At 46.8% G+C, this 17,016-nt stretch overlaps 1 protein-coding gene across 1 annotated transcript in view; it reads right to left on the reverse strand.

Annotated features, from left to right (window-relative positions):
• The window catches only part of GAN (gigaxonin), a 68,225-nt gene that overhangs the window by 33,798 nt on the left and 17,411 nt on the right, over positions 1-17,016 (reverse strand). The window contains exons 2-3 of the mRNA XM_003126840.6: positions 3,362-3,476; positions 711-1,061 (exon numbers count right to left, since the gene is read on the reverse strand). Of these exons, the coding sequence (XP_003126888.2) occupies positions 711-1,061; positions 3,362-3,476 (466 nt within the window). The remainder of the gene's footprint in view (positions 1-710; positions 1,062-3,361; positions 3,477-17,016) is intronic.

Consider the following 17,016-nt stretch of genomic DNA (forward strand, 5'->3'; position numbering starts at 1 on the left):
AGCAGGGAAGGACGCTGAACGCTGGGTGGGGTCAGGAGCACACATGGCGCACTTCCGTACCCTTCAGCTTAAGCGTGAAACACAGTTCCCATTAAAAGCAACATGCCGTAGTTCCCACTGTGGTGCAATGAGATCAGAGGCATCTTGGGAGCGCTGGGATGCAGGTTCGATCCCCAGCTCAGCACAGTGGGTTAAGGACCTGGCATTGCCGTGGCTGTGGCTCAGATCCCAACTGTGGCTCAACTCTGATCCCTGGCCTGGGAACTCCATATGCAGCTGGGCAGCCAAAAAAGAGAATAAAAAAAGAGCATTCAAAGGATATTATATTGCTTTTAAGTATTAATACTTGCATTGCTGTGTTGTGGGTTACATGGACCTTGGGAGACTGGTCTGAAAGACCAGCTGCTTTAGTGATCCTACGGGAAGATGTTTCCAGGATATCTTTGAGATCACAACTCTAAACAGTTTTCAAGGTGAAGGAGAAATATAAAACTGCCAGAATTTGGATTAAAAACAAAGAGAAGTTCCCTGGTGGCCTACTGGTTAGGGACCCGGCGTTGTCAGTGCTGCGGCTCAGGTCACTGCTGTGGTGTGGGTTTGATCCCTGGCCATGGGTGAGGCCAAAAATAAAACATCATAAAAAAAATAAACAAACAAATGAATATGTAAGGGGAAAGAGAAAGTTAGACCACGCTGTACAGTCCGGGTACCTTTCTTATTTCTGTGTCATGCGCTATCCACCGAATGACTGCTTCAAATACATATCTTTCGTTGCCAACGTTTAACTTCTCAAGAGAAATCACTTCTTTAAGCTTCTGAGGACTCAGTTCTAGGAATTCTTCTGTGCTGCTGACATCTCGGAAGTGCGTCTCCAGGTATTCCGTGGCCAGGTAATGGACGTGGTGCAGGCAGTAATGAAGTGCAAAGTCTCGGATACCGATGCAGTTCTCGGCAGCAATGCAGCCTTCCAAAAACTCGCAGCACAGAGTTTTAAGATCCGTCAGCAGGAGCAGGTCTGCGGCCTGCACAACGTCCTGGATGGTTTCCTCGTTCAGCCGGATCTGTGAGCATCAGCATAGGAGGGTTATACTTGAGCGTCTCTATTTAGAAGCCAAACCACCCATCTACCGGGCTGAACCACATGAAAGCTCCACTTCTGCAGGTCAAAGACGACTGGAAGTTGGCAATTTCATGGGGTTCGACTTTGTTTTCAGGAGGAGTCGGCGGGCACCACGGCACCCTGGGACGCTACGGGCGGTGCGTGGCTGGTGGACCTGCCCCAGGCCTTCCCTTGACTTACCGACGTGAAGTGCCCATAACCCTCCCAAGGTGAGCCGTGCAGGCGCTCACGGCCACACTTAGAGAAAAACCTTCAAGGACTGAAATGGGGAGCCCTGCATTCTACGGTCAACCACACGTGATTTCTTTAAATGCAAGCACCTCAACTAATGAAACTCTTGCCTCTATTCAAATAAAGGTGGCCCTTCGACCAAATGGTATGTGAAAGAGAGCACATGGCCCCTTGAAGAGAAGGGGCATCAGAGGGCCTGGGGGCCTCGCTCTGAAGGCCACCCGTTGCACTTGGTGCAGCAGACACAATCAGGTCTCAAAGCTGCTTTCTAGAATAAATCCCTACAAAGATTAAAAAAAAAAATCATTGTGGGCATTTCCTTAATTTTCCTCAGTTTTCTGATGGATGCTTCTTCCTCCACCCACTTCACAGTTTCTCTATGCAACAGCAAGACAACACAAAGAAACAGGCCCCTAAAATTCTGCCACCATCACGAATGGTCCAGGCTCTCCCCAAGGATGGGTACCTATCCGCCGTTAGGAAACGTGAGGGAGGATTTCACAGAGAAGCACAGCGAGAAACACTGTACCCTGATTTCCACACTTTGCACCATAGACTTAAATGAAAAAGTACAACTGCCGGTACTTCTGTTCTGAGCAACAAAATCAGAAAGAAGTGTGTTGAGGGAGCCGCAAATGAGGGGAAACGTCCCATTTACATGACATATTAAATTCAGCCAGAGGAGAGCCGACAGCTAGAGACTATGCGAATACTGGCATGTGGAAGAAAACACTGAATTCTGTGTAAAGTAGACTGCCAAATTAGGACTTTGGTACAACTTACACTGCAACTAGGGTTTTTAAACCATAGTTAATTGAAATTGGGACTAAAATATAGAAGTCAATCTGTAAATAACATTTCAAGTTTCAAATGCAAGCCTGAACATGAATATGCTCTTATCGGCTCATAACATGTTAGAACTGCCACTGAACCGATTTTGTAAGTTACGTAAGAGTGGGGCTCTAAGCCTGGTTTTGTGATGCCACAGAGCACCTCCAGGCTTTTAAGGGCTGTCACCGAAGTGATTTAAATTCATTCATTTTTAACTTTCATACACATAACCTAACTTCCACACAATCACCACCTAATGTTGAGAGAAAAGAGAAAGTGATAATACCATGAAGTGAACTTAAAACCTTCAAAAAGGATGATGATCACAGAGTCTGACTCTGGACAGAATGCATATTTGGAGAAAGTAAGCAGTACGCTCTCCTCCTCTGGAGGAGACAGAGCCTGTGAAAAAGGAAAATGGAAATAAGAAGGAGCAAGAAGGAATAAAGTGAGAGCAGGACGCGAGCCTTCAAAAGGAGTGAAGAAAAGGTACCCTCACGTAATCAGACGTAAGGCATCAGAATGTCTTCCTAATTCACACCTGAGATGATTCTTAGAGCGTCCTCATGCTGGACGTCAAATCACATAAATGGGGGGGGGTAGGGGTGGAGGAGGGGAAAGGAGAGGAAAGGATGATCGGTCACCACTCACTTTCCTCCGTGGGTTTCGTGAAATCCCCAGAAATGTAAGTGGGTACAGAGAGCCAAGGAAAGTCAGAAAGAAAGAGTGCAGGTGGAGCGGGGGCGGCCCTGCTGCGGCATCGTGAAGACAACGCAGGGGCCTGTCACTGCGTGAGGCTGGAAGTCTCATTTCTACAAAAGAATCCCCCTGCTCAAGGAGGCTTCCGGGCGTGGGCACAAAGCAAGACTGGAATTAGGACGTGGAAACAAAACGGCGGCAGTGAAGGGAGCCCCCCAGGGTCTCCACGACCCAGACCCGGCACGGGAGAAACCAAACCCGGGATCTGGCTGAGACCTCACGCGGTCTGCGTGGCTCTTGAGGGCAGGGGCCCGGAAGAATGCATGTGGCGCCAGGTCCTGCGGGAGACCCTGGCCAAGCACACAGCGACGAAAGATGGAGACGGCAGGGGTGCTGGACCACAGAGGGGGTGGGGGGAGACCCGCACCCTGAGCCTGAAGACCCTCGACTCGGGCCTCCTTCCTTTGCGTCTCATCATACCTGCCCACTGAAGATGTAATCCAGGATCTCTCTCATAACCATTACCGATATCCCTTCAAGTTCAATCTTATAGGTTGATCCATCATCTTTTGGAGGGTTATAGTTTAACTTTGTCCTAAGAAAGGGAAAAAAATGTAAAATTTCTATGAAGGAACAGAAATAGCTAGAAATATTATGCACGGAATATAAAGCACATGAAACTTATCAGCATACGAATCCCATGGAGAACATTTTGTTACCTTCGGATCAATATATTTTTTATGACTTTCAACGACAAAGCTTTTGTTCCAGGATTCAGAGCGCTACTTAAAAATCAAAACCAAACAGACCCTCAAAGCGCTAAGGTCCACGTCAGCAAGGATCTCTACTTGACCTTGGGAACCCCAGGCCCTTTAGCTTATTTTTTCCATGTACTTAATTATCTAATTATTTTCAATACTGTAACAAGGACCCCACAAACCTACCACCCAAAACAAAAGCTACAATCTTGACAATAACCTGCTTCTAACCAAACCATCCTCCCCACCAACTGATTCTTCTGCCTCCCCATCTGAAATGACTATCATCCTAAATCCTAGGTTCAGTTTTTCCTCGCTCGCTTTTAGTTTTGTATCCATGAAATATATATATGCTATAGCATAATGTAGATTTATTGATAATCAATGTATATACACAATTTTCAGGTTTTTTTTTTTTTTTTTTGCTTTTTAGGCCTGCACCTGTGGCACATGGAGGATCCCAGGCTAGGGGTCAAACTGGAGCTACAGCTGTCGGCCTAGACCACAGCCACAGCAACACAGGATCTGAGCCACATTTGCAACCTACACTAGAGCCCATGGCAACGCCAGATCCTTAACCCATTGAGGGAGGTCAAGGATCAAACCCACGTCCTCATGGATACTAGTTAGGTTAATTTATTGCTGAGCCACAATGGGAACTCCAATTTTAACTTGTTCTTAATTATATAAAAGTGTTTCATGCTGTCTGCAATCTTTTGGTGCTAACTTTTTTCATTTAATATTATACTGCTAAGAGTCACTCATACTGCTGCATATCATACTGGTTCTTTTGTTCTTTCTGCCGTCGAATATGCCACTTTCCTGGTGACGGACCCCTGGGCTGTGGCTCCAGGATTTTGGTATTGTGAACAGCACTGCTGTGACTATTCTTTTTTTTTTTTTTCTTCTCTTGTCTTTTGTCTATTTAGGGCTCTACCCCCAGCACATGGAGGTTCCCAGGCTAGGCTGGAGCTGTAGCCACCGGCCTACACCACAGCCACAGCAACACAGGATCTGAGCCACGTCTGTGACCTACACCACAGCTCATGGCAACGCCAGAACTTTAACCCACTGGGCGAGGCCAGGGATCCTTGTCGGAATACGGTTGGGTTCGTTAACCATTAAGCCACAACAGGAACTCCATGGTTTTTTTTTTTTTTTTTTTGTCTTTTTTTTTTTGTTGTTGTTGTTGTTGTTGTTGCTATTTCTTGGGCCGCTCCCACGGCATATGGAGGTTCCCAGGCTAGGGGTCTAATCGGAGCTGTAGCCACCGGCCTACGCCAGAGCCACAGCAACGCGGGATCCGAGCCGCGTCTGCAACCTACACCACAGCTCACGGCAACGCCGGATCGTTAACCCACTGAGCAAGGGCAGGGACCGAACCCGCCACCTCATGGTTCCCAGTCGGATTCGTTAACCACTGCGCCACGACGGGAACTCCTGTTTTTTTTTTTTAAAGATTTTTATTTTATATATTATGGTTGATTCACAATGTTATGTCAACTTCTGCTTATTCTTTTTTTTTTTTTTTTTTTTTGTCTTTTGTCTTTTGTCTTTTGTCTTTTTGTCTGTTGTTGTTGTTGTTGCCGTTGTTGCTATTTCTTGGGCCGCTCCCGCGGCATATGGAGGTTCCCAGGCTAGGGGTTGAATCGGAGCTGTAGCCACCGGCCTACACCAGAGCCACAGCAACTCGGGATCCGAGCCGCGTCTGTGACCTACACCACAGCTCACGGCAACGCCGGATCGTTAACCCACTGAGCAAGGGCAGGGATCGAACCCGCAACCTCATGGTTCCTAGTCGGATTCGTTAACCACTGCGCCACGACGGGAACTCCTGCTTATTCTTTTTAAAATTTTTTTTTATTTTAATTTTTATGGCAGCACTTGTAGGATATAGACATTCCTGGGTCAGGGACTGAACCCAAGCTGCAGCTAAGACCTAACTGCACCTGCAGGAATGCTCGATCATTTAACCTACCACACTGGGGTCGAGGATTGAACCTCCGCAGCGACCCAAGCCACTGCAGTCAGATTCTTAACCCAATGCATCACAGCAGGAACTCCATGACTATCCTTATACATGCCAAAGAGTTTCTCTAGGGTGTATCCCTGGAGTAAATTAAGCTAAATTCTTCTCCCAAGTATGAGATAATGCGCCATTATTCTCCGAAGCAGTTGAGCCATTTTCAGCCTAGTGTGGTGTGAGAGAATCCATGGATTCGCAGCTCTACCACATTCGAGTTCAGGAAGCACGGTCACGCTTCCCAAATCCTGCCCATCCAGAGCGTGAACCCGGTCTCGTGTGACGGCTGTGATCTGCAGTCCCCTCGTTACCCAGGTGCCGTACAGCTGCATAGGTCAGTGGCCACATGTGTTTTCTGTGAAAGACACCTTCACTTCCAGTCTCATTTTTAGTCAGGTTATCTGCCTTCTTCATATTAAAGTGGAGGTGTTCTTAATTATATTCTTGATATTAAACTGTTGGCAGAATTGACACTTTTTTTTTTAAGGTGATGAACAATTTGAAGAATGGTTTTTTGGAGTTCCCAGTGTGGTGCAGGGTGTTAAGGATCTGGTGTTGTCACAGCTGTGGCATAGGTCGAAGTTGCAGCTCAGATTTGATCCCTGGCCTGGGAACTTCCAAATACCATGGGTACAACCAAAAAAGAAGGGAAAAAAAAGGAATTTTTTTTTCACAGTCAGTGCCTTTTGTGTCTTGTTTAAGAACGGGCACTTGACCCAAGGTCTCAAGGTTGCTCCTGATTTAGCAGCGAAGAAAGCTAAGACACAAGGTTCAGAACTGGGAGGAAGAGGCAGCTGCGGGCGGACAGGTAGACGACGAGCTGAGCATAGAACCGGAGAAAGAAGAGTCTCAGGAAACAGCGCGTTCCCAGACCCTTGCTCCACGTAGCTACACGACTGCCCGCCCCGTAGAGTAAGGCTTCCCAGCTCCAGCAGAAGACAGGTGACTCAGAAGAGTCTAAAACAGAGGAAGGGTCTCTGGACAGGGAGACAGCAGGTACAGCTGGGGGTAGGTGCCCTGTACCAAACACTGAGAGAGTATTTACACACTGAATGCTGAGATCATCAGTCTTTTTTTTCACAACTTTCCTCCTAAAATACTTAAAGCCAGACCTATATTCTTCAGGCAAACAGCTGGATGACTCTTTTAGAGAATGTGAACAGCCCCAAAGGAAAGAGCTACAGATAAGGGGACAGGAGTTTCCACTGTGGCGCAACAAGTTTGGCTGCATCCCTGCAGCACCAGGACGTAGGTTCAGTTCCCAGCCAGGAACAGTGGGTTAAAGAATCTGGCATTGCTGCAGCTGTGGTATAGGTCACAACAGCAGCTTGAATCTGATCCCTGGCCCAGGAGCTCCATATGCCTAGGGGGGTGAAAAAGAAAAAAAACATGGGCATAGATCTGCCTGGAGAAAAGGACCCAGCGGGAGCATGCAACAGTGAAACCCACATCAGTAAGCCCAACCCACGGGCTCTGATCTCACTATATATTCTGGTGAGCACTTCTGAAACTTCATGTCACACCACATGCAGAAAATATAATTTGACTCTGGGGTAGACACATGAGGCTGTGTGCAGGCCAGGTATGGACAGGGTGACCCAGCCTCCCCAGATGCCATCCAGCCACTCTGAGGGGCAGCCCAGCATCTTCACACACTGCAAAAAAAAATTTTTTTTGGCACATGGGTTAAGAAACTCTACTTTAGAGCCCTACACTTAAAATCAAACAAATAGGACTCAACAGATGTCTGACAAAGAAGAGAGACAGAAACCAAAACCAAGAGAAAAAAAGTCAGCTTGGAAGAAGTACAGATTATGCAGGATGAAAAGTCAAGGAAAAAAGAAAACTTCTCATTAACATTCCCAAAATGAAAAGAGAGGATATTACACTCGTGAAATAAGAATAGGATGCTTGGAGTTCCCGTTGTGGGGCATCAGAAACAATCCGACTAGGAACCATGAGACTGTGGGTTCAATCCTTGGCCTCACTCAGTGGGTTAAGGATCCAGCGTTGCTGTGAGCAGTGATGCAGGTCACAAACTCGGCTCAGATCTGGCATTGCTGTGGGTGTGGTGTAGGCCAGCAGCTGTAGCTCTGAAGGGACCCCTAGCCTGGGAACCTCGACACACCGCAGGTGTGGCCCTAAAAAGAAAAAAAAAGAAAAGAATAGGATGTTCCTAAAGGGAACACTCAGAGAACAACAAAATTTAAAGGGCTACAAAAAATTTTAATGTAATGTCGAAATAAAAAGTTGTAAAAATCTCCCAGAAAAGAAAGCAAAAAAGGTAAAAGAAGAAAATAGGAGAGACAAGTTAAGAAAACCAAAAGACTACTCTGGAAGGCTAAACATCTGAAAAATAGGAATGCTCACACAACAAAGAGATTATCAAGTAAGTGCTCACAACAAGGGATAAAGACACCCCTCTCCAAGGCACGTCATCCGCGTACCCCAGAACACTGCAAACAGAAACATTCTCACGAACTTCCCGACAGAAAATCAGGTTACACGGAAAAGAACGGGCATCCGAGCGGCTTCATGCTTCCAAATGGCATTAGACAGCAATGCGGAAATGACTCCGAAATTCTGAAGGAAGATTATTTCCAACCTAGATTTTTATAACCAGCCAAACTGCCAATCCAATGTCAAGACAGAAGAGACAGTCTCAGCTATACAAAGTCTCAAAACGACTGAGTTCCCATGCAGCCTTTCTCAGAAGACTGTTGGAAAAAAATGCCCCAACAAACGGCAAGAAAGAGGAAGATTCTGGACTGAAAAACACACGATCCAGCACAGGAAAGCAGTGAAGGGAATGGGGAAGGCTGATTCCAGGGTAACAGCTGTAGACCAAGGGAAGGAAGCCGGGCTATTGCGGGGCAGCGGGAGGCCTTGGCAGACCTTTAGGAGGAAGAAATGATGGGACACACAACGCGTGTGAAGTGGTCAAGGCTATTTAGACAACTCTGGCCCCACCTGGGATCCTTATCAGCTTTTCTTGCCTCTGCAGTTTCTACTCCACTAATAATTTAACTCTAAAGGCATTTCTTTTCCACTTGCTGCACCCTAGGTTTACACATGACTGACCCTTTTCTTAAAAGTAAAGGAAAAAATTTCAGTCAATTCTCAGTCAAGAAAGAAAAACAGTTTAAGTGGCAAGAATGGCACCCAAACCATTAACATTTGGCTCTAAAACATATCGTATGCAGACGTATCTTCCGGGAGTGTCTCACTCCGGAGTCGTGACTGCCCGTGTTTCTCAGCTGCTGTGCTCGTCAGCAACTTCCCGCCTCTCAGCTCCAAAGCCACCCTTTCTGCGGGCTCTGTGAAAACGGACCTGAGCCTTTTGAGGGGTCTTCCTTCCTTAATGGCAGGATGTTAAGCTTTTCAGTAGAGAGCGCTGGATGGACACTGCAGGGGGAGGAGAGCACGGGATATTATGGGGTCATCAAGTTCTCTTTTTTTTTTTTTTGGCTTTTTCGGGCTGCACCTGCGGCACATGGAGTTCCTGGGCTCCTGAGTGCACAGCACCCGCAGCACCCTGCAGCTTTTCTGGAGGTAGTTCTGCAGGGACCTGTTCCTGGGGAGACACCTCCCTGCCGACAGCCTTCCCAGACCCCTCAGAGGGTAGAAGTCTGGCAAGTTCCTGAGGGCTGATTTCAAGCAAATTCCACCAGTGTGGCTGCTCTGCCATGCAGTGAGCTGTGACGGTGTCCTGTCCAATAAAGTTGGATCTCAGTCATGGGGGTGGTGGCTGCTCCTTATATCAGCTATTCCTTTATTTTTTAGAGTTTACTAGCCAATTCTTCATTACTCCCAATCTCCTGGTGTAGGCAAAAATTTTTTATATTAAACTTCCCTTGTTCACATTGCTATGTCGTTTCTTTCTCCTGATGAGATACAGACTGAGAGAGTCTTGAACCTATTTAAAGGCAGATGCTCCAGATAAAGGAGCAGCACCTAGAATTAGCGTTGTTCAAGCACAAGCTGGCTGGGCCTGCCTGTGGGCTGTGGACCGCGTAGGAGGAGGGAGCCAGGCTGATGGGCAAAGCCGTTGACCAGGAGACCATTCATTGTGTCCCTTTTTATTTTGCAACAATGTGACTTTTTTTTTTTTTTTTAAACAACTATATAGCCATCCCTTGGTATCCATGAGGTACTGATTCCAGAACCCACACAGATACCAAAATCTGCAGATGCTCAAGTCCCAGAGTCTGTGCTCCATGTCAGGAACCACAGATTCAATCAATTTCGGCCCATGTACAGCTGATCCTTGAACAAGATGGGTTTGAACTATACAGGTCCACTTACATGCGGATTTTTTGCCAGTTAATCAGTGTACAAGTAAACTCATGAAATATTTTTTTAAAAATCCATGTATACGTAGACCTGTGCATTTCAAATTCACATTGTTCAAGGGTCAACTGTACCATCCTATGTTTTCACAATGAAAAAGGATCCCTTTCAAAGAGTATGGGTTTCTCTCCACAGATAGCAGAGTGGAGACAATGGCTAAGAGGACAGAAAACAAAACAAAACACTAAACTCCTTTAAAGATGAGCGCTGACCACATCAGACTTCTATAAAAGGTAAGCCTTTTCAAAGCCCAAGAAAAATGAGTCATTGTACTACTGAAATCTCTAAACATCTGAGAGTGAAGTTACAAAGTTTTATTTTAATTATGGTTTAAATTCAGACCCTTACACTTTGCCCCAAATTTCCCATCTTCCTACCCGGCTTTTGATCTTTCCTAATGTCATCCACGCAAATTCAACTGCTACTGCCTTCTAAAGACTAGTTTGAGTGCCAGTTTCACAAAAAATGTCCCTGTATCACTCCCTCCTGCCAGAGGCTGCTCGTCCACCCTCACCTCCTCGCAGGGAGAAATAATTTCTCCTGTTATAAATGTCCCCAGCACTTGATATTATGGGACCATCAAGTTCTGTCTCTCTTTTTCTGTGTGCTTTTTGGGCTGCAACTGAGGTATATAGAAGTACCCCGGCTAGTGTCAAGTTGGACCTGGAGCTGCTGGCCGCATCTGTGACTTAAGCTGCAGCTCACAGTAAGGCCAGAGGTCGAACCCGCATCCTCATGGATACTAGTCGGGTTTTTAACACGGTATGCCACAGTGGTAACTCCAGTTCTGTCTCTTACGATGGTATTCACGTACAAATCACATTTCCTCTCTCCTTTCTTTGGGGACAGAGCCCTCTTTATCACTGTAACCCCCACCTAGCCTGGCAGTTTACAAAGAACACATGATCAATAATTCTTTGTAAAGGAAGGTTTTGAATTGACGGCAGTCTTTAGATATTTGAAGGGCCGTCACAGGATCTCAGATACAGTGAAGCAGAACTAGAGTCAGTGTGAGGAAGAACTTTCTGACAGTTTCACCTGTCCAATGCTACTGAAGCGCAGAGCTTCTCAAACTTGCACATTTGTGCGAGTCATCTGCGGATTTTGTCAAATGCAGGTCCTGATTCAGAGGGTCCGTGGTGGGGCCTGAGGTTCTGCATTCGGCACAAGCTCTCGGGCAATGCAGATGCTGCTGGTCTGCAGACCACTCTGCAGCAGGGGGTCACGTGATGCTTTTCAAACTATCCATATGTGCTTTGTGTTTCTAATCCATCTCAGGTGATTCTTTTCCGAAGTATGATAAAAATGTAATGAGGATGTAAGATACAGCACAGTGACAACAGTTAATAATAACATATTGTGTATTTGGAAGTTGTAAGGGAGCAGAACTTAAAAGTTCTCAGCATAAGAAAAAAATTTGTGTAATAACCTATATGAGAAAATGATGTGAAAAGGAATGGATTCACTAACCCAGTAAAACAGATTCACTCTGTTGCACACCTAAAACTAACACAACTTTCTAAGTCAGCTTTATTCCAATAAAATTTATTTTTTAAAAAATTGTAACTATGATGGAATACTACTCAGCCATAAAAAGAACAAAATAATGCCATTTGCAGCAACATGGATGGAACCAGAGACTCTCATACTAAGTGAAGTACGTCAGAAAGAGAAAGACAAATACCGTATGATATCACTTACATCTGGAATCTAATCTACGGCACAAATGAACTTTTCCACAGAAAAGAAAACTCTTGGACTTAGAGAACAGACTTATGGTTGCCAAGGGTGGAGGGGGAGGGAGTGGGATGGACTAGGAGTCTGGGGTTAATAGATGCAGACTATTGCCTTTGGAGTGGAAGCGATGAGATGCTGCTGTATAGCAGAGGGAACTATATCTAGTCATTTCTGATGGAGCATGATGGGGGATAAAGTGAGAAAAAGAATGCATGTATGTATGTGTGACTGGGTCACTTTGATATACAGCAGAAAAACAGAACACTGTAAACCAGCTATAACGGAAAAAATAAGAATCTTTAAAAATTAATAAAAAATTTAAAGAATAAATTTAAAAATTTAAGTTAAAAAATAAAAAAGTAAAATGGGAAAAAATCTGTAACTATGTCTGACAGATAACTAGACTTGTGGTAACTATTCTATAATATATACAAATATTACATCATTATGTTTTACAACTGAGACTAATAAAATAACGTATATCAATTAATTATACTTAAATAAAAAGTGAATGAAATCAGAAAAGTAATTTTTTTTTTTTTTTTTTTGCTTTTTAGGGCCGCACCCGTGGTGCAGTAAGTAAATCAGCTCTTCTGTTTTCTTTCTCTTTTTAGTGAAGTATAGCTGATGTACAAGTTACAGGTGTCACTACAGTGACTCACAAATTTTTTTTTTTTTTTTTTTTTTTTGCTTGCCTTTTCTAGGGCCACTCCCGAGGCATATGGAGGCTCCCAGGCTCAGGGTCTAATCGGAGCTGTAGCTGCCGGCCACAGCCACAGCCACAGCAATGCAGGATCCGAGCCGCATCTGCGATCCACACCACAGCTCACAGCAACGCCCGGATCCCCAGCCCACTGAGCAAGGCCAGGGATCGAACCCGCAACGCCATGGTTCCCAGTCGGATTCACCAACCACTGGGCCACAACGGGAACTCCTAGTGACTCACAACTTTAAAGGTTACACTCCAGTTACAGTGATTATCAAGTACTGGCTTCGTCCCCTGTGGGTACAAATGTACTTATTTCATACCAAAGAGCTTGAACTTTTTTTTTTTTTTTTTTTTTTTTTTGCTTTTTATGGCTGCGCCCACGGAATATGGAGGTTCCCAGGCTAGGGGTCTAATCGGAGCCGGAGCCGCCAGCCTACACCACACCCACAGCAACGCCAGATCCAAGCCGCATCTGTGGTTCACACCACAGCTCACGGTAAGCGAGGCCAGGGATCCAAACTGCATCCTCATGGTTCCTAGTTAGATTCGTTTCCTCTGCACCGGGATGGGAACCCCAGATCTTGTACCTCTTAATCCTCTACCGAGACACAGCCCCTCTGTCTCTTCTTTTCTGTTTTCTATCTTCGCCCGAGGGAGATATACTCAGATGTAAACTGGAAGTCACCATATCCTTGCTTTTATTATGATATGATGTCAACTTACAAACTCTCTCCTAGAAACTGCAGTTGTCTTAAAATATCCCTTTGAGAATTTCATAACACTCTGAAAAAAACTAGAAATAATGGGGAGTATTATGAGATTGGGCCTCTGGTGTCCAGACATAAATATCCCTGCCTGTCACATCCTTGCCCGGTTTTCCGTTTCTAGGACAAGACACTCCCCCTCTTTGCCCCTGTTCTCTCGTTTGTAAAAAGAAGAGGTTAAATCAGGCAATTTGCAAACTTCCCAGCCCCCAACACGCCCAGGCTCCACTGAAACAGAGCGAAGAGCTGCTGCAGAGACTCAGCTCTGGAGACACATCCTGCTGGGTCCCAGAGGTCAAGTCCAGCCAACTCGGTCAGTTCCGTAGGATCTATAACCTGCCTTCTGGGGCTGATGCAGTATAAGTTTTATTTTTCCTCCAATCACCTATCCTTTGGGCAAACACTTATTTTCTGTTCTATTAAAGTGGAACAGAAGTGAAGGAAAAAAAAAAAGTTTTTCTTGACAACACTGAAAAGAGGTTTTATATAAAGAAAAAAAGTTGTGGGCTAAGAAAGAAGGTGGTATCAGGCAAACTTGTACAGCCAAGAAAGGGGGCCACACTTTGAAGTAAGTGCCACCGAGCCCAAGGGCTCTGCTGGTTATACACTGGCCTCTTCTTACCGGCTCCTACTGGCTGGAAATGTTCAGTAGGTCTCAAAGTCACAACAAACAGTCCAAATCATCGGGCCTGACCCCCCTCTTCCTGGAATCGCTGCAGGCCTTGCTGAATGGGAAGGGCTGGGACGGTGACAGAGAGCATCCAGATGACGTCTCTTCCCCTTGGATGCAAAAGCTGGTCTCCAATAAAAGCAAGGAAACATGCTCCAGCAGGACGCAAGAGAAGATGAAGTTCAAGGAATCGAGCTTTACAGAGAGTCCCGGGCAGTTCACAGGCGTTACTCATACGGTTCCAGATGGTTCCTGCCACCTCAAACCGGGCAGGGCCCCAGAGCGTGGGCCCCCTTAGGCCAGACCCGTGGGAAGCCTGTTTTACACACGCTCCTCCCCCTTTTGCATCTTCACGAGCTCCGAGAATCCACACCAAAATGGATTTTAGGGCAGAGACACTAGTCAGTAGGACAGCACGATGGTCCACACCCGGAAAACGTGCACCCAGGATGCATCCTGATGCAAGTCATGGACTCTGGGTGATGATGTGCCAAGGAAGATTCGTCCACTGTGACCAAGGCACCCTCTGCGGGGGGTCACTGCTGGGGGAGGCTGTGCACGTGGACCAGTAGCAACTAGACGTGAAACCTCTATGTTTTCCTCTCATTTTTGCTGTGAGCCTTAAACAGCTCTTAAAAAAAAAAAAAAAAAAAAAAACCAGTCTATTTTTAAAATGTATTTTGGGGTTTCCATCGTGACTCAGTGGCTAACGAACCTGACTAGTATCCACGAGGACGTGGGTTCGATCCCTGGCCTCACTCAGTGGGTTAAGGATCCAGCGTTGCCTTGAGCTGTGGTGTAGGTCGCAGACGCAGCCTGGATGCTACGTTGCTGTGGCTGTGGTGTAGATCAGTGGCCATAGCTCTGATCGGACCCGTAGCTTGGGAACCTCCATATGCTGTGGGTGCAGCCCTAAAAAGACAAAAAGATAAAAAAATAAAACATAGAAAATAAATAAAATGTACTTTTTTAGTCCCAGTCAGCTTTATGAAGTAGCAACGTGCAGGTAATATTTCCATCAACAGATGGCATCCTCTCTCGACGAAGCCTGCTTTTCATGGAAGGGAGTGAGGAACCTGCTGCCTAGGAATTCCACGGAGACAGAAGGAAAGTGTTTCCACAAATGTCTGGAGTGGGACTGGGTTTCCCGAGGAGGAGACCCCTAGGCCAGTGGGACAAGCAGGTGCCACAGGCCAACCTCCACAGCCACTGTCCTCTCACACACCGCCACCGCCACAGGCCATCTCGCCCCCGCCATGCTCCTCCCACAGGACCGAGCAAGGTCAGGGTGGGAAGGACAGGAGGCCACAGAAAGCACAGCTGCGGTGCCGCGTGACCCTCCTGGGAACTGCCACCAGCCGGATACTGGTTCCCTCAGAGCAGAGATGGCGAAGAACAAGCAGAAGTGGGGACACAGCCCTCTATTCCTCCAAGAGGTGACCTCCACGACAAGGGCGCACTCTCATTAAAGCTCAGGACTATTGCTTTTCCTTCCTTATTTCCTTTCAACTTCCTCTACTCATTTCTCTCTGCCTCTAATTCTTTTTAGCCAGAGAGATTACGGTTTTTACTGACTTACCATCAAGCCTGTTTTCCTCATACAGATCCTGGAACGACTCATACTTTTAATGGCTTTTAAGAGTCGCTCCCCAAACTGCTTCCCAGAACCTTCGGGAGAGCTTCCATAGAAAAGCAGGGCCCTGGGCCCCCACTAGACCAGTTACGTCAGGTCCGAAACAATGTGCGTTTTAGAAGTTTCCCAGCTTTTTCTAACTCAGCCCCTCCTGCCTGGAAAGTTCTCTCCACCTCCACTCTCCTCATCACACGTTCAGCCCTCTCCTGACGTCAGGTCTCTGTCCCATCAACACGTCCACAGAGCAACCCGGGTACCACGTGTCTAAGAATAACACCTCCACTTCCCTCCTTGCTCTATTTTTCTTCTTAGAATTTACCACCATCTACCAGGTGGCATTTGTTTAACATCTACACCCAGGAAATCGGGGACTTTGTTTTGTTTACTTCTCTCCCTCGGCGCCCCTGGAACTGAGTAGGCATCTGGAAGACACGGCAGACCTGACAAAAGCACGCAGCCAGGCGGGGACCTGACAGAGTTCAGTGCTGCAGTGATCAGTTACTGTTTTCATTTGGCTCGGAAACAAAATGAGCTCAAGTGTCCAGAAGTGGTGTCATGAGCCAGCTCAGCCGGCAGCTGGGCGACTCCCTGCACAGCATCCACTGGTTGGTCCATCCGGGGGTGGGGGGAGGGGGTGACGCTTTCCCCCAGCATCCAGTTCACAGCATGCTGAGCTCAGCAACTCCAGAATTGAAGGCTGACCATGTAGCAATCATCTGCCTTTGTGCTGAGGCCCAAATGTAAACTGGACGCTAAGGCCGGCTGTGGGGGAGGCCTGTCTCCTGTGAACAAGCCTAACGCTCCGGCCCCTCCATCTCACCCGGCTTCACTGCCTGCCCCTCGTCCCCACTGGTGCACCGCATGGAAAATTAGGAGCTAGAGTGAGAGAAACCTGAAAAAGGTAGGAAAGCCTTCCAGAGAATCAAAGGCTTACTGTTCAGGTGTCAGCCCACGCCCCAGCCCCAGCCCCAGCCCAGGATGAAGCTGAAGCCGAGCCACCTGGGCACCGAGGATGCAGAGGCCGCAGTCCTACGCCTCCCTGTCCCCGACCATGGGACACATGGGGAGCCACAGAGATGTACCCACCCCCCTCCTGGTGTCACTGCATCCGTGCTGAAGATGAAAGGCGGCGCTTCATATTTAGATCCGCTCTGAGGAGCCACATCCAATTACAGCAATATCTGGAAGAACTATGAAAGCACAAAGCATATGCCTTCCAGAGTCATGTGGTTTGAACAAAAGAGAAATTTATCGTAGAGAAGATGCTGTTTTCTGAAAAGAGAAAGCGGCAAGTGTGATTTACAGCTCAAACAAGGACAGCCCAGGGACACTCTGCAGAGTGTGAGTCCGTGTGTGTGCTGGGGGACAGGCAGGCAGGGAGGGAGCCTGGACCACAGACTATCACAGGGACAGGGGGTGCGCACAACCACGAGTGACATTAATCCCCACGGGCAGAGACACAGCAATCCCTGGAGGGAAAGATGTAAACGA

The sequence above is a fragment of the Sus scrofa genome, chromosome 6 (genome assembly GCF_000003025.6).
Source record: "Sus scrofa isolate TJ Tabasco breed Duroc chromosome 6, Sscrofa11.1, whole genome shotgun sequence".
Lineage (NCBI taxonomy): Eukaryota > Metazoa > Chordata > Mammalia > Artiodactyla > Suidae > Sus > Sus scrofa.